The sequence below is a fragment of the Sugiyamaella lignohabitans genome, chromosome A (assembly GCF_001640025.1).
Source record: "Sugiyamaella lignohabitans strain CBS 10342 chromosome A, complete sequence".
Taxonomy (NCBI): domain Eukaryota; kingdom Fungi; phylum Ascomycota; class Dipodascomycetes; order Dipodascales; family Trichomonascaceae; genus Sugiyamaella; species Sugiyamaella lignohabitans.
Window position 1 is genome coordinate 1,868,121 of NC_031672.1, and position 23,077 is coordinate 1,891,197.

A 23,077-nucleotide genomic window follows, 5' to 3' on the forward strand; every position below is an offset into this window, starting at 1 on the left:
ATATAACTGTTTATGCACTCTGTAAATTTCACTTGCCTCGTGCATCATTGAGTCTATTGCGTGACTTCAAATTACCTATTTAGGAAATACTTAGTTTTCATCAATGTCACGTGATATAAGATCTATGTGACCCCTTAGGACCCCTTTTTTGAGGGTGGCAGCAGCCTCCGGTGGGTGGGGCTCTGCCCCAGACCCCGTAGCTCCTCTCGCTTCGCTCGAGTCGTCCTTCGTCCCGTCCCAAAATATCTTCTACCCGGGACATAGGTACTCTAAGTTTATATAGAGATTCCTTTTCAAAGCAATCGGAGCTGACCTGCCGTGATCTTTTTTTTAATTCGTATAGCCAGTGGGAGATGTAGTAGCCACCATCGAGAGAGCTCTTGAGGTAGCCAAACTTATTCATTTCAAAATCGAGGACTTTAACCTCTCCCGCTTCCAAAATTATAGCTCCCTGGCTTCGAGTTACGAAGCGTAAGTACTCACTAACAAGACGCACTTGGTAAAATGGATCATGTTCTTTGTTCATATTGGGCTTTGAAATTGAAGTTTAGAAAATGAACGATTCTCTCACAACAGATATGCATATCTATATAGATAATGTATTAAAATATGTGGTAGGCCTGACTTATCATTTCCAGTGTTTATCGGGCTATGGGTGAATTTTGCCTCATATAAACGGCGTGGTCCCTGCAGATAGCCAATATGCATGCAGTATTTAAATTGCATCCTAGTACGTAGTGCTTAACTGAGATTGGAAAGGATCGGAGCTAAGTTTAGTGGAGTGGTCTTACTTGGGCCCGGAGTTATCCGAATAGCTCCTAATCTACAGCCGTTCATATCCGCTTTAAACCTCCCTTGCATGTACTATTTTGAGGTAACTCTCTTATCGGTCAGTTTTGACATCCTGCACTATGTGAGACTGTTTTGATTATGTGCCCCAATAAGTAAATCATCGTCGCTTTTGTGCATTACTATTATTTGATCCAATAGGGTAGTTGTTGCCATTGCTTATAAATTGAATGGCGGGAATTTCATAAATAATATATGGGATTACTCTCGAAGTGTATACTATACTGGTCGAATCAATAATATTCTATATCTACATGACTCATACATTGGTTCGAATTCTTCTCAGATAGTACATTTCTCTCTATAATACATCTGGGCCAGCTGCACTCTCTTGTGACGCATCTTTTGTAACTGGAATTGTAGGTAAGGATAACGTTTTGCTGTTGATATCATTCCAGTCTAATTTTCATTGCGCATAAGCTATAGTTCTTTAGTTTCTCGATACCAATAACATGTAATAATAGTCTCGGACAGCATATTAGTTACAAGTCTCATTGCTATTCCGTTAGACTCTGTTATCTTTGGCTTGTATGCTATTGCTCCTTTCCGTAAACATCTTATAAGCTCTCTAACAGCCACGTGTTGAATTATGTGCAGCTCACTATGGTATTTAAATTACTATAGCGTTAGCCTCATTTATATAGACTATATACGTCCTCTGAGAGAAATAGTTCAATTTCTAAACATCAACTTCAAGGCCCAATATGAACAACCAAGATGATCCATTTTACCAACTGGGTCCCGTTAGAAAGTACTTAGGCTTGGTAGCTAAATCGTATCAAAATAACCTTGGGAGTTGGAAGAAGAACCGATTGCAAGAGCTCTGCGAGAATTTGTATAAATTTGGCTACGTCCAAAATCTAAGCAACATGACCTACGTTATCACCCTCAATGTATCTGAGAACGCATTACCAAACGACCCCGATACTTCAGCTTTGGATATTTTGAAAAGGAATTTCTATATAAACTTAGACTTCCTATGTCCCTATGTGGAGTTAATTCCTTGCATACTAGAGTTCTTGACTTCTCAGCGGCCCGAACTGCAACCATACCGGGGCAGGAATATCACTGCTGTGATAAAAGACATCTGTCATAGAAATAATGTACAAGTTGATAATAACTGGCAAGCAGATAGACCGTACAGCAATTTTAAAGACATTGTGGAATTTTTTGTATCGGCAAATGGCCCTCCCCGGATTCAACAGAAATTAGCTCAATTGTTTGAAGTGAGACACATGGGCCCATCGTCTCAGCCTGTTTTCAACTTCATTAAAGAGACAATTCGGAACGTATCTGAGGGTTTCCCCCGTGTATATTCGCCTTGTGTTTATATCGTTCAAAGCAGTATGTACGGTAAGTCTAGATTGATCAAGGATCTAGCTTGTCATCACGTTTACATAAGTTATATGTGCTTTCGCGAGGAATTGATTTCTGGCTATCCTAGGGCTTGTTTTGCTCGCAGCATTGACAGAGGCAATACATCGGGATATTTCAGATATTCAAATGATTCCGCCTTCGCTTGTGATGTTGTGCTATTCCTTATTTGCACGCTTGAAGTGATCGTCGAAGGACTTGAACGGAATGATGATGACTTTACAACAGTTGAGAAATTTTGGAATTTACAGGAAACATCATTAGTCTTTGAGCAAAATGTAGAGATGAGGTTTTTAGAAAAGAGAGATTCGATAGATTATATATGGGAGACCATCCGTGATCAAAGCGCGGTCAGAATTACAGAAGACTCTGTGGAAATATCTGAAGATGTAAAAGACCTACTACGAACAGGATGGCACAAATACTGTTCGGCACTGAAGAGGAACAAGGACCCGAAAATTAAAGAGTACTTCGTGCTCGCCATAGATGAAGCTAGATCACTGGGCATCCAAAGTAAGCCTGATACAATGAGTGAACCTTTCCTAAAAATATTCAAGAGAGTGGCGCGTTTCCTTAATACTGAAATCTTATGGAGGGGTTTTGCTATAATTTTTGCCGGTACGCCAGAAGCTATTAGTGATATATCTCCAGGGCAGGGAGATGATAGTACTTTAATAGCTACGGATACAATCGACGCTTATCCCTGGTACGACCTAGGCACCTTCGATTTGCATGTAAGATGGGGTGAAACACCGCTTACATTAGACTTCACCGAGATCGGAACTTTGAGATCCTATGCCAAGTTTGGTAGACCCAGTTGGAAGCTGTACACTGACAGTGGGCATGAAAACGAACTTCTGGCAGACGCCACTGCTAAGCTCGTGGGAAGACATATTGACAGGCTATCAAAGCATCAACTCCTTTACGTAGTATACGCTCCACTCACGAGTTACGATTACCGTATAGCGAAAAGCTCTGTAGAATTACGAATGGCCACGCTCCAATGGGTGTCTGATTACCATGATAAAATCGAGGTGGTATACCCTAGTGAGCCCATTCTGGCATTAGCAGCCCATAGGCTTTTGGAAGGCGAACGCGACGATTATCTTGTCTTCGCTTTGCTTGCAGAAAGGGGAGGTTTGCCTAGTGGGGATGCTGGTAAATTTATTGTTAGATGGATGTTGCTTGATGCTTTGAAAACCGCAGGTCTGCGAGATGGCGTGCAGAGCAATTACTGTCGTGTTCGGGATCTTTTCAATGGCCTTCAGGAAAAATATCTCGTCACATGTAGTTCCAATCATCCAAATCAACATCCCTTACTTAATGGGAGAATACATATCAACCACTGGAAAAAACTTGAATCTACGTGTACTCTCAATGACTTGGCTGAAGGATTCTTGAGAGGCTGTGGATTTTGCTTCCAAGAAAACCGACTGGCTTTTAATCTCGTTATCCCCATATATTTGGAAAGCGAACACGTAGATCTTACGAACATCAGACTTTTTGAAGGGGACAAGAATAGAGAATGGGAGAAAGAAGAGAAGGATGCAGTACGGCAAGCATTTAGCGTTATCGTCATTCAAGTTCGTAACAATCAAAATTCGCGTGACGGTAAATACAAAACAGTTCACGGCCGTATGGTTCGCCACAGTCAACAAATCTTTGAAAAGAAAAGGCCGTATATAATTACGGCCTATTTCCAACTAGGCGAAACACCACCTGTTGGTTATAGAAAAAAGCCTAGTTATAAAACGAATTTGGCAAGATTCTTTTCAATTCAAAAAGATAGTGGTTATATCGCTCATCCAGAAGGAAGTGCTGTGCTCAATCCAGACTTCGCTCTTGCCTACGACATTCGAGTCACAGTCACCAATACAAACAAGGAGTTCATTGACAGGTATCGGGGAGTTACTAGTTATAGTAAAGAGAGAAAGGGATAGTAGCTGCGGTGAAATCAATGCTAGTCAAGAGGCTCTTAATGTTCGTGCAGATGATGCGGATGGCGGTGAGCAATCTGAAGGGGTTGAAGAGCGGGAAATTCCCGACGCTCCTAATGTTCTTCTACAACCTCAAGTTGCAAATGAAGACCAGGGACATGAAGGAATAGAATGAGAAGTTCCCTCCGTTCTAACACGACTACGTCCCTGGCCAGCGATCCGCCCTAAATAAATATTTAATAAAATTATTTTTTGACTATTTATACATTACTCCAGCATCATGTTGGACTACTGGTCTACTCTGCCGTAACCACAAAATTGTCCAAACCTATAGGGTCTTTTCTACTATCTCTATTTGATGCCCTTGTGGGAATAGCTACTTCTATCAAACTCTTAAACTACCTTCAAAGGCATCAGAGTATTAGTTATGATATTCTGACCATAGGACTAGAAAATTAATAATAAAACTTTAAAAGGTTCATAGGTATCAAGTTTGACCATTGGAAATGCTTTCTTCATCACTATGTTAAACATCTCGGTAGGAGTTTAGTGCACTTCTGGCAATTACAAGTTGCAATGTGTTTCTGATCACTTTTCCATCTTCGTCGTAGATGGGTCCCAATGAAGCGAGCATGCTTCATAAAAGATCCTTAGTGTTTCTCTGAAAAGCTGAAGAAAAGATCCAGAAGAAAGCTTTAGTATTTCGTGGACCCTAATCTCATTCCCGGAGAGAAGGGAGTCGACGTAATTATGCTTGCCAAAAAGGTCACATTGACAGATTCTATTTTGGCTTGGTGCTTCAGCCAGTTGAAGTGCAACCCCAAGCGCCAGAAGTATGGTCAAACCATTGGCACCACCAAGAAGATCGACAGTCTGGTTACTGAGGTTTAATAGAATGACCGAACCTTCCGTGGGAATTCATTTTCCAAATTTCCCAGACCTCCACAATAACGTTGAGATCTGCTACCACGTATTATTCATCTGTATGCACAGCAGTCTTCCCACGCTTTTTTAGAAGCCGCCGGAGGCACACTCGTGAACTGGAGTTTGATTGGTTGAGTTATATTACCTGTCAAATAAGCTAATAATTAACTTTTATTTAGTCATCGCTGTCATATCTTACTTCTTGATTGTGTCTTTTTTTTTCTGACATTTCTCTCATATTCCATACTATATAGCTCGTAATTACGGTCCCTAGGTATAAGTCTGTCTTATTAGTTATTTACTTTTATAGATAATTGAAATCAGTTCATTGTATTGGAAACGATACTCCTTCAGACTCTAACGATACTGGGACCTGATAATTTGGTCCAAGAATCACTTCTTATTTTCCGGTACTTAATTGTTCCTCTCACCTTCTCCGATCATGTCCGCATTTGCGGATATGAACCTGCAGCGTATCTTGGGACACAAGACTAGCAGCCCTAACCGCTATCAGTACCGGATAGGGGGATGCAGTCTCGTCATGTAGACAGCCACCTGATAATATTTTTGTTTAACCAAAATAATAATATTGAATACAGTATTCTGTGATCTGGATGATTCTGTGATTTTTAGTATAGTTCGTAAACTGATTTGGTCGAAGCTTTGAGTAGGCTGAGTGAATAATAGCCGGCTGTGGCATGATGACCAAGAAGACAGACTTGCCTCCCCTGCCGATTGCTGGAAGTGAAGGTGGTGGCCGTGAACGTGACTATAACCTGATTAATCCATTCTTGGACATTGTATTTGCCAGAAAAGCCAATGGAAACAATTTTACAAATGGTGTCAAGGCACCACTGTCTGCCAGGTTGAAGGAACTTCGACATAGCCTGGTAATGTCGAATAGCTACACATTTGTAGTCCCAACTACTAAGATCCTAGAATGGTCTGTAGATAGAGAGACATTGTTGCCATATCGTGATCTATTTCTACAGGATGATTGTATTTTCTCACATATAATCCAGATTCCTCCAATGTCTAGAAACAATCAGAGGGCTCGGTATTATCCAACAGTCAACGGTAAAACTATTATTATCAAAGATGGTTATGTTCATACTCATAAGGGATTCAACAGATATGTTAGATCGGCTATTGTCAGTGAATATGTATTTTATCCAGCTTGCGACTTTTTACCACCGGGAGCAGAATTCCTGGTATATGAAGTAGAAGTGCCATTAATTGGAACGCCGATGTTGAGTGCTGAGATCAGCCCGACTATAGCCACCAAATATGAGATGGCCGTGCCAGCTAAAAACACATTCACTAAAAATTCGGAGGATAATCCGTCTTATTTGCTGAAAAATACAGCTCCAGCCGATCTAGAACGAATGCTGTCGGCATATCCACAGCTAAACCGTCAGGTTCTAGGACCGATGCTGATACTAATAGAAGAGTTTGACTGCTCTAATTGTACATCAGAAGACGAGGTTTTATCGCTTTTTGATTCAGTAACTGAAGAATCTATGCAGAAGTTTAAACAAGGAGACGCCTCCTCAATACAATCTCTGGCAAGAGATAACGATCTCAATGGAGATGATATTACAGACAGTATATATCGGTTTGTGGAGAACAGTCTCAGTGATCAGATCTGGCAGAAACTGATTGAAATTCGTGAAGAAGCAGATTCGAATCTCACGAAAACAATTAGTACTATTGAGAATATCGATATATCGCAGATCGGACTCCCTGAAGACTTTTCCACGGAAGAACTTTTTACATTGGATAGGAAGGTTTGGAAAGCTGCAAAAGAACTAGGGACATTAAGTGAACTATCGTCAGCAGAAGATAAAATAGAAGTCATCCTCAAAGTCATTCATATTCTGAGTAGTTCAGAACCTGATGAAAGTATGAAAGCAAAAACACTACACGAACATGGAATCACTGGCACTCTCCAGTCTACAGTTTCTTCAGTTAATGGAGGTGGGGGAAATGGCCGTGGTACCAGCGATACTGGCAGTACTCAGGGCCAAGCAATTACCGTTGAACCGAAAATGCCTGTAATGCAGGGTCCTAATGTTAATGCCGATATCCTGGTGAGCCTTCTGCTGGTAGTTGTTTGTCGGTCAGGGCTGAAATATCTCGATACAGACCTATTCTACGTCAGAAACTTTACATATCGCGATTCGGAATCTGGTCAACTTGGATATGCGCTGTTGACTTTAGAAGGCGTCTTGTTTCACATTGTCAACGAGCACAAGCAGATCTCTCCGTTGTCAGATCAGAACCTGAGACTATGGCAGTTCATCAAACAGCCACCTAATGCATCTACCTGTACCGAGACATATCTTCGCACGCTGTCAAAAGAGCAGACCTCGTGGAAGACTATTGTTCGAAGCCGATCACCTACTGGCGAATCGAGTCTCATGTTAGCTATCCAGAACAAACATATGGGTGCTTTTCAGGCACTTCTATCAATAGACGAGTCAGGTAACTCTATTGATTTTAAAGATCGCAAGAAAGGCGATACGAAGATGGTGTTTTCTAAGGAGTATTTATTAAACGACACAACTGACAGTGGCACTACGTTACTCATGGCTGCTGTTCACACTGAAGACAAGTCTATCATCAACCAAGTTCTCGAGGTATTTCTTGAACTGGAAGAGCAGGACATCAAGCGATACCTGTCGTTATCAGACAGCTGGAGCCGGTCAGTTAGCCACTACTTTTTTAATGCCCCTTGGTTAATCGAGAGAATCGGACATCTGATATGTTGGGAGCAAAGAGATCAGAACGGGCAAACACCACTGTTTGCACTCTGTAGAAGCTACGACCATGCCGATTACAACTATCTCATGACAGCCGGATTCAGAGCCTGGAGCGAAAGTGTTCAAAAGTTGCGACCTGACGAGCAACCCAGCATCCTCGACCATATGGACAACAAAGGCAACACTCTCCTCCACATAGTCAAAGACCGGCACGCAGTAGAACAGGTGCTGAAGTACGACGTAGCCATCAACTGGCCCAACGAAAAGGGACTCACACCACTCATGGTCTACAGCAAATACTCGCGACTCAGTGCCATCTTGTCACTATCCCAACAACCGCTCATCGACCTCGAACGAACCGACTTCCGCGGTCTCAATGCCCTGGATCTCGCCAAAGAAATCCAGACCCTGAACATTCTCGACGGTAAGTGCTGTGGACTTGCTTCCGGCGGCTGGGGCTCCGCTCCAGACCCTGGTTGCTCCTGTTTCGCAGGATATGGCGGGTCCGAGACGCAACGACTCGAGCGTAGCGAGAGGAGCCGGGGGGTCTGGGGCGCAGCCCCAGCCGCCGGAGGCAGTGGTACTAACAGAAGTAGAAATCTTGGCGTTTTCGAAAGATCCTATCAACGGACGGGTGACGTTGATCACGCGAGTGTCGTTTGTTAATGGCCAGTTGCACTACGTGATCAAGTCGGGAACGCCGCCAAATTCGGCCAGTATGAGCACGGTGAGGAGGACGGTGGAAGATTTCATGTTTTTGCACAAGTGGCTGGCGTATGAGAACCCGAACTCGTGGATACCGCACCTGCTTCTGCCAAGGAACCCGTTCTCGTTGCCGACAATGGCGTCGCGGCAGATGATTCATGAGATGGAGGTCAGACTCAATACTTTTCTTCGCACGCTGATTTCTCATCCTACTTTCGGGCAACACGAGTTGCTATGGGAGTTTATTCTCATTCAGGATATGTCGCAGCACCAGTGTATTGAACGGAGTCGTCGTAAGCTCGAGAGCCGTAAAGAGTTCCAGTACGAGGACTTCACTTTGTATGGACCAGCTGATTTAGAGTCCATTGAAGTGTTTTTTGATCACGCTCGTCAAGAGACACAGAAAATATCGTCTTCTTTAGAGAGGCTGGCGAGGATTATTGGCCAGCTCAGAAACAAGTATCTTAATCTGGCAGAAGCAGTTAAGATTTTTGACGAGAGGTTCTCGCAAGTGCAGTTCTTGCGACCCATTTATGACCAGGTGTTGAAACGAGACTATGTTCTATCACAGAGTATCCAGCCATTGGGATTCTCAGTGTTCTCATTAGAAATACTAGCAGCGGCCAGTACCTCAGATTCAGTTCTATCTGCTCTAGACAGACCAGTAGCGATGATCCAGCAATTGAAACAACAGGACTCGATTCTCATTAATAGTCGAGCTCTGTTAGCCAAATTGACAGCCAAATCTGGCTGGCCATTGGGTATGTTTGAGGAGAAACGAGAGCGAGATATCAATGCAGTTCGAGACCGCATCTACCATACCCAGAACGAGGTTGAGCGACTGAGCAACGATGTAAAATACGCACACATATCACTGGCATCCGAGCTAGGAGGGTTCCACACGTCCCAAGGAGCCGAACTCCACCGACTCATCCAGACATTCACCCAACGAATGATCGAGCACGAAAAAGAGCGTCTCAACTACCTCGAACGACTCGCTGCCACTACACGTCGGTTCACGGCCAGCCACCACCCGTAGCTCGGGTGTTCTCTGTACTTTTATTTATTATATTATCTCTCACGAGTGGGGACGGGACTGCCTCCGGCGGCTGGGGCTCCGCCCCAGACCCTGGTTGCTCCTGCTTCGCAGGAGGTGGCGGGGACCGAAGACGAAGCGACTCGAACCTTCTGTAACAACGGAATCATGGTAACGTATCTGGAGAAATTATCTGTAACAGTCAAGAACAACTGTCCGGATTTAAAAGGGCTAAAACTTGTTAAAATGAGAACATGGTTGGCTCAGCTATAAAAATTTTTATTATAAGAATGAATTTGTTCGTTAAGAGCTGGAATCACCGATACCCCCTTGGACATGAGCGTGTGAAGCTTAGATCACACCACTTCTGGTGTAGTTTCAAATTTTCCTTATCCTTCCTTGCTAACCACTGTAGAACTAACCTCAACGATTTCATCGTTATTATAATCCGTCCACAATTCAACAGTTGAATTACTGTCAGTCAGACTCAGTATGTCCAGCTTAGTATTTCTGACCATAACGAAAATTTCAAGTTACCTTGAATCTTAGTGATTTTCATGAGACAGGTGTAATTAGTGAACTTCTTACTAGAGATCAAGTATTTCTTGGCTTTAAGAATGTTAACTAAAGAGTACTTGGGCATTTGACTTTTCTAGCCTTTCGACAACACGCCTACCATCATCTGGGACACCAATCCTGTCACAAAATGGCTCAACAAAATCCCGTAGCATATCTCTCGACAGTACAACATGTTTAGTGTGAGCATCATACAGTTCATAAAAACACGATCTAGGATATAAGCATCACCATTCGTATCTCAGGTGGCCTTCCCAGGTTTCTCACGACTTTTCACAGAATTAAGACAAATATTCTTCTTGTCTTCTTGAGATTCACGTCTGTTGACATGACCTGTACCAGGCTTAGAATAAATTACCTTTTGGAAAAGATAACGAGAAGCTACATTTCTCCCACTTCGTAGGAGATTGTGCGGACCGTCGACGAAACGACTCGAGCGTAGCGAGAGGAGCAGCCAGGGTCTGGGGCGGAGCCCCAGCCGCCGGAGGCAGGCCAGAAAGGTATTAGAAAGTCGTCTGTTAGCTACAGAAGGGGGATTATTGGTGGCCGATGATGATTTTGGGCTCGTAGGGCTCGTCGATGTAACTGATCTCCTCGTCAGTGAGCTTGAGGTGGAGAGCGGCAATAGCATCGTCGATACGAGAAGGTTTGCTGAATCCAACAATGGGCACAGTACCCTTAGCAATAGCCCAGGCGGTAGCGACAGTAGCCATGCTGGTGTTGTGCTTCTTAGCGAGCTCCTCGACTCGGTCAATAGTAGTCTTGTCGGCTTGAGAAACACCGAATCTCCTTTGAGGACTGTCGGCCTCCTTCTTTCCTCTAGCAGTAGCAGCCAGATCCTTATGAGGACGGGTCAACACACCAGCAGCAACAGGTCCCCAAGGAATCAAACCAACTCCGGTCTCCTTACAGTAAGGAATCATTTCACGCTCCTCCTCACGGTAGATAGCCGAATAGTGGTTTTGCATGGAGATGAACTTGGTCCAGCCATTTCTCTCGGCAGCAAATTGGTATTGGGCAAACTGATAGGCGAACATAGACGAAGCTCCAATATAACGAACATCGCCAGACTTGATAACGTCATGAAGAGCTTCCATAGTCTCGGCATAAGGAGTGCTCTTATCACAACGGTGGATCTGAAGAACATCGATATAAGTACCCAGACGCTTGACAGAAGCAGCGACAGAGTCGAAAATGTGTTTACGAGACAATCCGTGTCTGTTAATACGATTAATATCATCAGGACCCGAGTCAGGAAGTTCAGGATCAGCATTAGTAAACCCGAAAACCTTGGTCAGAATCACCACAGTCGAACGAGGAATATTATATTTCTTCAAGAACTTGCCAATAAGAATCTCCGACTCACCTGCCGAGTAAACATTAGCAGTATCCCAGGTTCTCAAACCTGAGTCATAAGCCTTCTTCAAAATAGCGAAAATCTCCTCCTCGTCATCAATAACCCAGTCAGCCCAAGTGGACTTGCCAAAAGACATACCACCAAGAATGATATTGGACACTGGACCCTGGTTAGTAGTGTCTACGTGGGGGCCGGGTGGGGGCCATGGGTTGTGCCTCCGGCGGCTGGGGCGCTGCCCCAGACCCCGTAGCTCCTGCTTCGCAGGAGATTGCTAGAATCGTTGACGGCGAATCGACTCGAGCGAAGCGAGAGGAGCAACCAGGGTCTGGGGCGGAGCCCCAGCCGCCGGAGGCAGTCCCCGTCCCCGGAAAAAGTCAGACATACCCTTGAGGCCAGAGTTGCCGAGATTGCTGAAAGTGATGGACATTTTGCGACGGTTTTGTGTTGTTCGAGATTACCAGTGATCAATTGAGTTGAGTCAAAAGCAATTGAAGAAAGAAAGAAGAGAAAAAGGACCGGAGGTGGTCTGGCGTGGGGTAGTGCCCCCTTTTATAAACTTTCCAGTGAGCCAGCCAGCGGAGCAGTCGCTGGCTGATAGCGGGGGGTGCTGCAGGACTGCTGCAATGCACGGATCGATAGATTATTATCTCCGAAATTTCATTCAAACCGGACGGGTTTCTGATTGTCTTTACAGCAGGCAGACGGAGGGCTCGTTGGATTGGTAACCCGTCGGACTTTACTGATCGGCGCGGCAGGACCTTGCTGCGTCATCCCCTCCCCCTCCACAACCACCACCCACAGATATCTTACGATGTGCGGAGATCTGGCTTGTTTCCCCGATACCACCCAAACAGCCTAAACTACCCCCCTTTTCTGCCATTTTTTTTTTGACTGTAACGGCCGGTGGGGCATTGAAGGTGGGCGGCGTGTCACCAGCAGCAACGGCAATTGAGTCGTTAGCAGGAGCACACTGACAAAATTAAAGGGAGGAGAGGGGGTTCGACTGTAGTTTTTGCGAGCCAAAGATAGTTCTCCATCGTTCAAGCGCACAGTCGTATTTAGCGGGGTGATTGGCAAATTTCAGCGGCCGATTACCCCACCACTGGTAGCTTAGCATGCATGCATATCTGACATGCTTGTATCGCATTACTAATTCGACCAAAGGGTAAAATCCGTCGTGCCACTCCTGCCACCCGAGTGGGATGTGGGTTATCCACCGCCGCTGATTGGGGGTTCATACCCCGTCGACCCCCACGCACGCTATCGGCCCCAGCAACCACGGCAAAATAGACGGGAAAAACAGGGTCTGCGGATTGTTGGCCTGCCTCCGGCGGCTGGGGCTCCGCCCCAGACCCTGGTTGCTCCTCTCGCTGCGCTCGAGTCGGGCGTCGGCGGGGCCAGTGCGTGCTGTGATGCCCTGAGGGCCAGAAAATTCGCTGTTCGGCGCGAAATACGCACACAGGGGCCCCACGCCCGACTCGAGCGCAGCAGCGAGAGGAGCTACCAGGGTCTGGGGCGGAGCCCCAGCCGCCGGAGGCAGCTCCGACCCCCAAACACTTTGGGGGTGACAAGCGCCGATCGCAGCCGCAAATGGTGATATCAGGGGTTGTATGAAGTACAGGGAAATTATTTGCCGAAGAGGACGTTTTCGGGGCCGGCGGGGACTCCCGTAGATGGAGGGAGGCCAGTGACGTAGGCACGGGTGAGTCCGCCGTCGACAAGGAAGTCTTGACCGGTGACGTATGAGGCGTCGTCCGAGGCCAGGAACACGGCCGCCTTGGCCTGTTCAATGGCCTCGCCAAATCGGCCCATGGGGAGATGGACGGTACGGCGAGTCTTCTTCTCTTCGGTGTCGAGGAATGCTTGCAGAAGAGGCGTGTTAAGAGGTCCAGGGCAGAGAGAGTTGACTCGGATCCCGGACTGGGCGTAGCATACGGCCAGTTCACGGGTGATAGCAAGAACTGCTCCTTTAGAAGCGGTGTATGCGATTTGAGGAGTAGCTGCTCCCATGAGTCCGACAAACGATCCTGTGTTGATGATTGAACCCTTTTTCTTGTTGGCGAGAAGCGAGGCAATGGCGTGTTTACAGCCGTAGAAAACACCCTTGACGTTGATGTTCTGGGTCAAGTCCCAGATACTGTCTTCGGTGTTGAGAGCTCCGTCGTCTTTAGGGTGCATGATTCCGGCGTTGTTGAACATGATATCAACACCTCCCCACGACTCGACATGGTCAACAAGGGCCTTGACATCAGTTTCTTTGGATACATCTGCTTTCTTGTACTCGAGCTTGATTGCCGAGACAAGCTTGTCACCGACTGCTCCCTTGACCTGTTCAATGGCTTTCTTCAGCCCGTCTTCGTTGATATCCGACATGAGCACATTGGCCCCTTCCAACGCAAACTGGACGGCCGATTCAAGACCGATGCCTCTGGTTTTGTTAGTTTTATGGCTGGAGGGTCGTGCCTCCGGCGGCTGGGGCTCCGCCCCAGACCCCGTGGCTCCTCTCGCTTCGCTCGAGTCGGGCGTGGGAGGTGTGACTGCTCGTGGGGATTCAATTGCAAGATGGTTCCACTGGCCAATTGGGCAGTGGTCTTTGAACAATTGCACAAATCATGCTTCACACACACTCAACTTCAACATAGAACCAATTGGATGTTGCGACTTACCCAGCAGCTCCTGTGATAATAGCGTTCTTTCCTTCAAGACGACCAACCATTGTGTACTATGTATACTATGATGTTTGTGATTCTGACTGCGAATGTGAGACTGATTCTGATGGTGAATGTGATGTAGAATGTGAGAAATTGAAATGATTCAATTCAACAGATGGATTGTGTGAGTTGTTCTGTTTATAAAATCTAGACAGATTCCCAGATCGTTAACAAAAAATGTCCAAATACAACTGATCAATCGTGGACGGATGGTGCTACTTTTCTATGCCAATCAGTGGATATCTTTCGAGCGGCAGCGATACCCGAGTTGGGTTTGACCGATGGGTTACGTGTCTGGCATGGAGCACGATAAAGCGCGGCTAATGCTGCTTTTGGCGGGTTATCAGCACCAATCTGCGACACATCGCATCTCCTGCTGCGAGGCCGGTGTAAGCGCGGTAGGTGACCTGGGTCAACTGTGTTCAGATCTCGTTTTCGTTTTGGTGATGTGTAACTCAGGTCACCATAATCCTACTCATATGACTTCATTTGTTCTAGTTCAGATCATTTGATCGAGCTGACTTACTCAGTTCCTCGGGTACTGGTTCCTATTTGATGGTTCTGAATACTCGATAAGAACCGGGCTCGCAGCTCTAGCTTTATCGGCTATCTGTATTGGGTCCTGGGTCCTGGGTCCTGGGTCAACAGGTCAACTTATCGAGATCTATCTAATGTGGCTGACCGATGGCCCATGAATGTGGGCGATAAGCATATATCGTCACTACTGACGTATGTATTTGAGGGGTTAGATCTTCCAGGTACATAGTACATGTATGACAGTTGAACTCAGGACCCTGAAGAAGGGGTTACAGAGCATTGGCGTTGGCCCGAGTCAAATGTACTGGGTTAGAGCTGCCTAAAATCACCGCCATGCATTATCTCGCCCATTATCTTACATGATAGGGTTTCTGGGTTTCTATATTTACAGAACCGGAAACTGATCCCGTGTCAATCATTAATTGACTTTTTTTCTATACCCTGGCTGAGAGATAGTCTGCTGGCTGACTGGCTGGCTGGCTGACTGACTGACTGACTGGCTGCCTTTTTTATAATCCGGCCAATTGCCCTGGCCAATTTCAAAGTCATATATCTTACACAGCTTAAAATTATGTTGTTCTATTACCCTCCGATGATAATTAGTTCGTAGCTCAGTTTATAGAAGTCAATTGTCTAAAGGAGCTAGTCAGGGGTGGGGGTAGCATTGAGCAGTCTCTTTTCGAATTACCAATTATCTCCTTATCACTTGAATACCAGCGACAATAAAGCTGGACGCCCGAGTTAGTAACGGAGTCCCCTGCCACGATAGGTGACATCTGTCTGTATTAGGTTGACAACATATCAGCTTATAAGTTAATCAGTTTATTAGTTTATTAGTTAGTATTTTAAATAGTTAATTAGTTTACTAATTTTAGTTAATTACAAGTAGCAGAAGTAACTTTTATTCATAACAGCGGCTATAGATACTGGCAAACCCGGGCTGAAATGAGAGAGACCCTGGCCAGACTAGTTCCCGCCAGCTGCTACCCCGGGCCAGGTACCAAGCCCCACTTTGACTGAGACAGATGCAGACCGGGCTGCAGCAGACCTGCCCATTTCTGGTGACGATGCGATCTGCATAGTTAAGACTCGGTTCGCAGCTCAGCTCATTGCACGGATCCTGCTGACTTGGGTCACTGAATAACGATCTTCTACATCTCACTCTTATCTCGACATTGGCATTTATAGATAGACTTTGCCAACCACTGATCCCGTTATCCGACTGCTTCGATAAGAATTTCACCCTATCAATCAGCAATCATTCACTCAATTCTGTTAGATCATTGGCGATAACTGACCAATCTCTACTTATCACTATCACTATCGGAACAGCACAAGCATGACATCCTCAGTGAGAGCAGAGTGGACAAGAACGCTCGAGCACGACCACGCTGTCAAAGTGGCGGGAATCGATGCCGACGGCATTGTCCGCGGCAAAATCATCTCCAAAAAGAAGTTCCTCAGCGTCATTGAAGAGGGATTTGGCTTCTGCAGGTGAGTGTACACGTCCTGACGAGGGTCCTGCCTCCGGCGGCTGGGGCTTCGCCCCAGATCCCACGGCTCCTCTCGCTTCGCTCGAGTCGTCACGTCCACGGTCCCAGCCAACTCCTGCGAAGCAGGAGCAACCAGGGTCTGGGGCGGAGCCCCAGCCGCCGGAGGCAGCACCTCCACCTGTGAACATGAACTAACAGTAGACAGTGTCATTTTCGGATGGGACATGCACGATAGGACTTATAGCAAGGAATTGACGGTGTCGAATGCCGAGAATGGATATAGGGACTTAATTGCCAAGATAGATTTGACTAGTTTTAGGCGGATTCCTTGGGAGGACCAGATGCCGTTCTTTTTGGTGGAGTACTACGACTCGGAGACTAATGAACCTATTGCTCCGTGTCCAAGAGCTCTTTTGAAAAGAGTGTCGGATCAGTATAAGAAAGTGCTTAATGCTCTGCCAACGGCAGGTGCCGAGCTCGAGTTTTTCCAGTATAAAGAGACAGCTCAGTCGATGCACGACAAGAACGGGGTAAATTTGACTCCTCTGACCCCGGGTATGTTTGGGTACTCGGTGCAACGACCAGTGCTCAATCAGGAGTATTACTACGATATTCTCAATAAATGCCGCGAGTTTGATGTCGAGCTTGAAGGCTGGCATACTGAGACTGGTCCTGGTGTGTTTGAGGCGGCTATTGCGTATGGATCTGCTGTGGATATGGCCGATAAAGCAGTTCTGTTTAAACTCATTTGTAAATCAATTGCTCCTAAATATGGAATTCTGCCTTGTTTTATGGCCAAACCGACTCAGGGCTTGCCAGGTAACTCGGGTCATATTCATTTGTCGCTTATTGATATCAAAACTGGCAAGAATCTTTTCTCCCGAGACACTCGTGATGAGAACGCGCCATGGCCAGATGTAGTTTATTTCAGCGAACTTGGTCAGTCGTTTCTGGCCGGTGTACTTGACGGCTTGGCTGATATTATGCCGTTATTAGCTCCTAATATCAATTCATATAAGCGATTAGTGGAGAATTTCTGGGCTCCTGTGTCGGTGAGTTGGGGTCTGGAGCACCGAATTGCGTCGATTCGACTGATTTCGCCTGCCGAGCCGTCTTCAAAAAGTACCCGTCTTGAGATTCGTACTCCCGGTGCCGATGTACACACCCATTATGCCATGGCAGCCATTCTGGCTCTTGGATTCAGAGGCATTGAGAAGAATCTCAAGCTGACCATTCCACCCATGTCGAAAGAAATGACTACCACCGAGGGTCTTGAAAAGCTACCCCGGTCATTACATGAAGCCACCACACGGTTCGCGGCTCCAAAAAGTCTCGCCAGAGAAGTGCTCGGCGATGCGTTCGTCGACCACTTTGCCGGTACCAGATTCGAGGAGATTAATCTCTGGAACGATGCCGTCACCAATTGGGAGGTCACGAGATATATTGAAACGGCCTGATCTCACTGCCTGTACACGTTATCTAATTGCCTTTTTACACACGTGTTGTGCGCAATCTGCCTCCGGCGGCTGGGGCTCCGCCCCAGACCCCGTGGCTCCTCTCGCTGCGCTCTAGTCGTGACACTGATTGAATTCAACCATCTGGGAGATATTAATTGGGAAAGCTAAAACGGCGCTTTAGCGCACTCAGTCAGTGCTCCTGGATTTACGAGTCAGAGCCCTAGCAACGGGACGCAAATAGTAGTTGGACACAACTAACTGAATTTTTTAATCTCAATATTCATCCTAGACTGGTTACCGCGCGATCAAGTCCGTGATCTCTGCTATAAATGGGAAACTTAATGTCTGCACTGGAGGCAACACGTGTTACCCGGCGAATAAAAACTCGCCAGTTCGCGAAAGGCCGCCGTCGACCCCCAAATTTTTCTTGGTCGTTCCTTTTTATAGCTCATTTAAGCAAATATCAAATGTTATACTATCAAGGCGGGATTTACTGGCAATATATTCCGATATATTTATACCACCAGTCACTAGATTTTTAGGGTTACCCGGCATAGATCTGTGTAAAGTCCGGTCGCATGTCGTGAAATATTGCATTTTGTGAACGAAAACATGGCGTTGATATCGTGGACTAGAAAAAAACAAACATTAATCAAATAAAATCATGAAGGTATTGGTTTAGTAAGTGACCCCATAACCATTTTCTATTTCGCTTTTAATTTGCTTTACGCAAACCTTAAATTCAGGACTTTACCGGAGAGTAAAGATATGAATTTTAAGTCCGGGTAACAGAGAGTAAAAGTAATTTCTTAACGGCTGGTAACAAGTGTTGGGCTCTACTCGCATTAGTCACAGGCCCTAGTTGTAATGGAGTTTCAGTTGGAGATATACTCCGATTGAGCTGCAGGACAAGTCAGAAAACGGAACAACTGAAATTACGGATAACGGCCCGGTCGAATAGTAGAGTTGAAATCTGAATCAAATTATGTTTCTGATAATTATGACACTATCTCGTCCCAGCTTCGATGGTGTCTATCATCCGATACCTTTGTCGTATTTATCAACCTTGTTACCGTCACCGGCCGTCTTCTCACTACCAGTACTAGTGGTATTTAATTCTCTCACCATTTTTTTCGAGTGGAACTCGTGGTTCTAGTCTCGATTATCTCATCCTACACGGTCTACCTTAATTGCCAATGCTTATGCTCTAAGTGCGACTTCCAGTAAGCAGTTGTCATTGGCAAAACTCGTCTGATGTTTTTAATCTATTGCATTGCCATTACTGCTCATTCTTGTAGCCCGTAATTGACGAACCCAGATCGGAGCTGGTACCTGGCGATCGTCGATTAGATGACCGGACCCTGCAGCTGCGCTAGTCTCCACTGGTTTCAGAAAAATAGCCATGAGACCTAGGAGACAGTTTAATTTCATCTAAAATATTCTGAATGACAAATTTATCTGTACTTCTGGCCCGCTGAAAACTTTGCTGCCAATGGAGTCCGCCAGGGATCCTCATCAATCGCTGCTACTGTCCAAGTAGTTTTTAATTCTATTCTCTCTCTATGTACTAAATGCTATACATCTGTTCTAATATAACTTATTTTTTTGCATCTGTACCATTCTCCTATCCTTTACGAAATCTTCAGTTTAGTCAAGGAATTCTGCTTAATACCCAGATACTTTTAGTGAGGCCCAACCGTCTACAGATCTGACTTTTGCAGCACTGGATTGAAGCTTTGACCCAGTATCCCTTTAGCGATTTGGGAGCTCAGCAATATCCTTAGATTGGATGCTAATGAATTAAAATAGAGCTTCAAACCCCATCTGAACTGCATTGGGCTCTAGATCCCACTGGTACCCGGTGCTCTGTCAGACGGAAAGGAACATCGCTATGTGGAGTTATTTCCTTTCACAACAGAGTTCTTGATTTCTCAGCGGCCCGAACCGCAACCATACCGGGGCATAAATATCACTACTGTAATAATAGACATCTGTCGTACAGACTCTGGACTGTGGCAGATGCATAATTAGTGCGTATACTGAACCGTCCAGACTGAACTTCCAAATGATCACAGTTAACCGGAGATATTAGCCTGGGTACTGATCCTAGATAGTTTACTGAATCAAGTCCACATAGAGTGTTATACAAGCAAACAATCTCTTGTTTTCAGTATTCCGACAGATTTTGCAGTCTAAGCTGTGTTACCCGGTGTTTCTGCACAGCTATACTCCGGGTAACCCCTGAATGTTACAGTGGGAAACATATTTTTTGGTAATTTTTTAATTCAATTTTTCCTTTCATAGATGATGTGCTAGTGAATTGTTAAGAAAGCTGCAATTAAATGGATACCTAGAATGAGAAGTAATTCAAGCACATATCACTAGCCTGGCGCACCAGGACTGGCGATATATATGATTTAACGAATATCGAACCATTAGAATCGAGGGAGAATTCATCCATATCTAACTTACTCATGGCTTTGAATGCATGTAATATTAGTCAGTAGAAGGTAACTGATCTCACTTGTCTAGAGGAGCCAGCTTTTACGACTACATGAGCCAGAGTCGGACCCACCACGACCGGAATATTAGCTGAGAAAATTACCCGGTGTTCCATGCATATGTCGATAGGGTAAAAAAAGTAAATAAACGTCGCGTATGCATAATCAGTTCTTTCATGGCCCTGCCCTGTAAAACGTATATCGTGCTCATAAAATATGGGATTACTTGCCAGGTATATACTATACCGGTCAAGTTGATAACGTTATGTGTATATGACTCATGCATAGTTCAGTACACGTTGTCAGATAACATGCTTCACTTTACAATGCATATGGACCAAGTTCTCATATCATATCTTATCTCGTGAGGCATCTTTTTTTGTAAGTAAAACTCTAGGCAAGGATCATTGTTTGCACTTGATACCAGATTAATTCTCTCTGAGTAGCTCAGTAGCTTATGGTCATACTACCTCTATAGTTATATTTTATCTCTCCCAGAATACTATTGGGTGCTCCAAGTAAAAATGTCTCATTGCTATTCCACTAGACTCCATCATCTTGGGTTTCTTATGCTATTTTTCCATTTTCGTAAACATTTTTTAACCCCTCCAATAGTCACGTGTTGATTTATGTGCAAACTCACTATGGTATTTAATTGCGATAGGTTAGCCTCATATATTTATTTACATATCACCTGTGAGAATAGTTCATCTTTTAAGTACCAATCTCAAAAACGCAATATGACTGAACCAGATGATCCGTTTTACCTACTGGGTCCTGTTAGAGACTATTTGATCTTCGTGGCTCAATTTGATGATAATTCGCGTCCCGATGAGTTGGAGGCAAGGTTGGAAGGGATCATTGAACTATGTGACGACTTGTCTCAGTTTGGCTACCTCAATTGCGAACACGACGGTATCTACAAACTCCCCCGTGGGATTCACGAATTACGAAAGGATCGTGGCAAATCATCTCTGGCTATTTTAAAGAAGTATTTCTACATGAACCTAGAGGACCTCTGTCCCGATGAGGAGTTTTTTCCTTGCATATTCGAATTCCTGATATCTAGCCGTCCTGAACGGCAACGAGTCCGGTTTATGAACAGCCTCTGTAGGAAACATAAGGTGCGAACAATTAAGAGCTGGAAAATAGATGAACCATACGACAATTTTAGAAAGATCGTGGAATTGATTATAAAACAACATCGCCCTCCACTAGTCCAAGAAGAGTTAGCCCAATTGTCTGAAGAGCGACACATGGGTCCATCGCCTCAGTCCTTCTTCAGCATTATTAAAGAGACGATTCGGAAAGTAAAAGATGGATTCCCCTGTATATATTCACCTTGTGTCCACATCCTTCAAAGTAGCATGTACGGTAAGTCTAGATTGATCAAGGATCTAGCTTGTCATCACGCTTACTTGAGCTATATTAACTTAGGCGAGAAATTGAGTTCTGGAAATCCTAGTACTCTTTTCAGTCGAAATGTTGATAGGGGCTTTGCACCGGGATACATAACTTCAGCAGCCGATCCCAAGATTGCTCAAGATGTTCTGCTATTCCTTATTTGCACACTTGAAGCAATCGTCAAAGGACTAGAACACAATGAAAGTAGCTATACAACAGTTGAGAAGTTTTGGACTTTCCAGAGACCGACATCAGTCTTCGATCGAATTGTAGAGGAGAGTTTTGCGGATAACGTACGAGGGGAAACTGATATATGGAAAATCCTCTCATTTCCCGATGCGATTACTGTTATGAAGGATACTGTGCTACTATCTCTAGAAATAAAAGAGCTACTAAGAGGAGAATGGAAAAAATACCGTTTGGCACTAAAGAAGAATAAGGATGCAAATATAGAACAATACTTTATCCTCGCCATCGATGAAGCTGGAGTCCTAAATATGAAATATACGCGAGGTGCCATGAACTTCCCATACTTTCAGACGCTCAAAAAGGTGGCCCGTTGCCTTGTGGCCGAGGAGCTATGGAGAGGGTTTGCTATAGTTCTTGCGAGTACATCTGGTATTCGTGATTATGAATTTTTTTTTGAGTGAGACCGGTGTAATCGACGTTGAGCCCTGGTACGACCTAGGTACCTTCGACTATCACGTACGATGGAATGAAAGACCGCTTACATTAAACTTCAGCGACATCGGAACCTTGAGATTTTATGCAAAGTTTGGTAGACCCGCGTGGAAGGAGTACATTGACAGTGGCCGTGAGGATAAACTTCTAGCGGACGCCAGTGCCAAGCTTAGGGGAAGAATCAATGATGGGCTATCAAAGCATCATACCCTTCTCGTGATATACGCAGTACCCATGAATTTCGGTTTCCGTACAAAGGGAAGATTAGTAGAATCACGCATGGCCACACTCCTATCTATGTCTGATAAACGTCATGATCTCAAAGTAGGGTATCCTAGTGAGCCAATTCTGGTCATGGCAGCCCATAGGCTCTTGCAAGAGGAAAATGACCTTGATCTTATCTCACTTCTTCTTAGGGAAAATGTTATGTCTCCTGGGGAAGCTAGTGAGCTAATCGCGAGATGGATGTTGCTTGATGTTCTGAAAAGCGTAGGTTTGCGCAATGGCTTACAGAGCAATTACTGTCGTGTTCGGGATCTTTTCAATGGTCTTGAGAAAAAATATCTCGTCACCTGTAATTGCGACCATCCAAATCAACATCACTTGTTTAACGAGAGGATTCACATCAACCACTGGATGACCCTTGAATCTGAGTGTACGATTCAGATGTTGGCGCTCGGATTCTTGAGAGGCTGTGGATTTTGCTTCGAAAGAAGAGACAGAGATTTTGATATCATTATTCCCATATATTTGGAAAGCAGAAATGTTGACCT

General features: G+C 45.0%; 6 protein-coding genes across 6 annotated transcripts; 4 read left to right on the forward strand and 2 right to left on the reverse strand.

Moving 5' to 3' along the window:
* Positions 1-1,553: 1,553 nt before the first annotated feature.
* Positions 1,554-4,163, forward strand: AWJ20_585 (uncharacterized protein; the record flags this gene model as incomplete). The annotated part of the gene is made up of 1 exon (XM_018882533.1): positions 1,554-4,163. The coding sequence occupies one exon, from the start codon at positions 1,554-1,556 to the stop codon at positions 4,161-4,163; it is 2,610 nt and encodes an 869-aa protein (XP_018734812.1).
* Positions 4,164-5,782: 1,619 nt separating this feature from the next.
* AWJ20_586 (uncharacterized protein) lies at positions 5,783-8,512 on the forward strand (the record flags this gene model as incomplete). Its single annotated transcript, XM_018882534.1, has 1 exon — positions 5,783-8,512. One exon carries the CDS (start codon positions 5,783-5,785, stop codon positions 8,510-8,512), a length of 2,730 nt encoding a protein of 909 aa, XP_018734813.1.
* A 175-nt stretch (positions 8,513-8,687) lies between these two features.
* On the forward strand, positions 8,688-9,590 carry AWJ20_587 (uncharacterized protein; the record flags this gene model as incomplete). Its single annotated transcript, XM_018882535.1, has 1 exon — positions 8,688-9,590. One exon carries the CDS (start codon positions 8,688-8,690, stop codon positions 9,588-9,590), a length of 903 nt encoding a protein of 300 aa, XP_018734814.1.
* A 1,109-nt stretch (positions 9,591-10,699) lies between these two features.
* AWJ20_588 (aldo-keto reductase superfamily protein) lies at positions 10,700-11,656 on the reverse strand (the record flags this gene model as incomplete). Its single annotated transcript, XM_018882536.1, has 1 exon — positions 10,700-11,656. The coding sequence occupies one exon, from the start codon at positions 11,654-11,656 to the stop codon at positions 10,700-10,702; it is 957 nt and encodes a 318-aa protein (XP_018734815.1).
* A 1,490-nt stretch (positions 11,657-13,146) lies between these two features.
* Positions 13,147-13,893, reverse strand: AWJ20_589 (uncharacterized protein; the record flags this gene model as incomplete). The annotated part of the gene is made up of 1 exon (XM_018882537.1): positions 13,147-13,893. The coding sequence occupies one exon, from the start codon at positions 13,891-13,893 to the stop codon at positions 13,147-13,149; it is 747 nt and encodes a 248-aa protein (XP_018734816.1).
* Positions 13,894-16,485: 2,592 nt separating this feature from the next.
* AWJ20_590 (uncharacterized protein) lies at positions 16,486-17,718 on the forward strand (the record flags this gene model as incomplete). The annotated part of the gene is made up of 1 exon (XM_018882539.1): positions 16,486-17,718. The coding sequence occupies one exon, from the start codon at positions 16,486-16,488 to the stop codon at positions 17,716-17,718; it is 1,233 nt and encodes a 410-aa protein (XP_018734817.1).
* Positions 17,719-23,077: the final 5,359 nt, after the last annotated feature.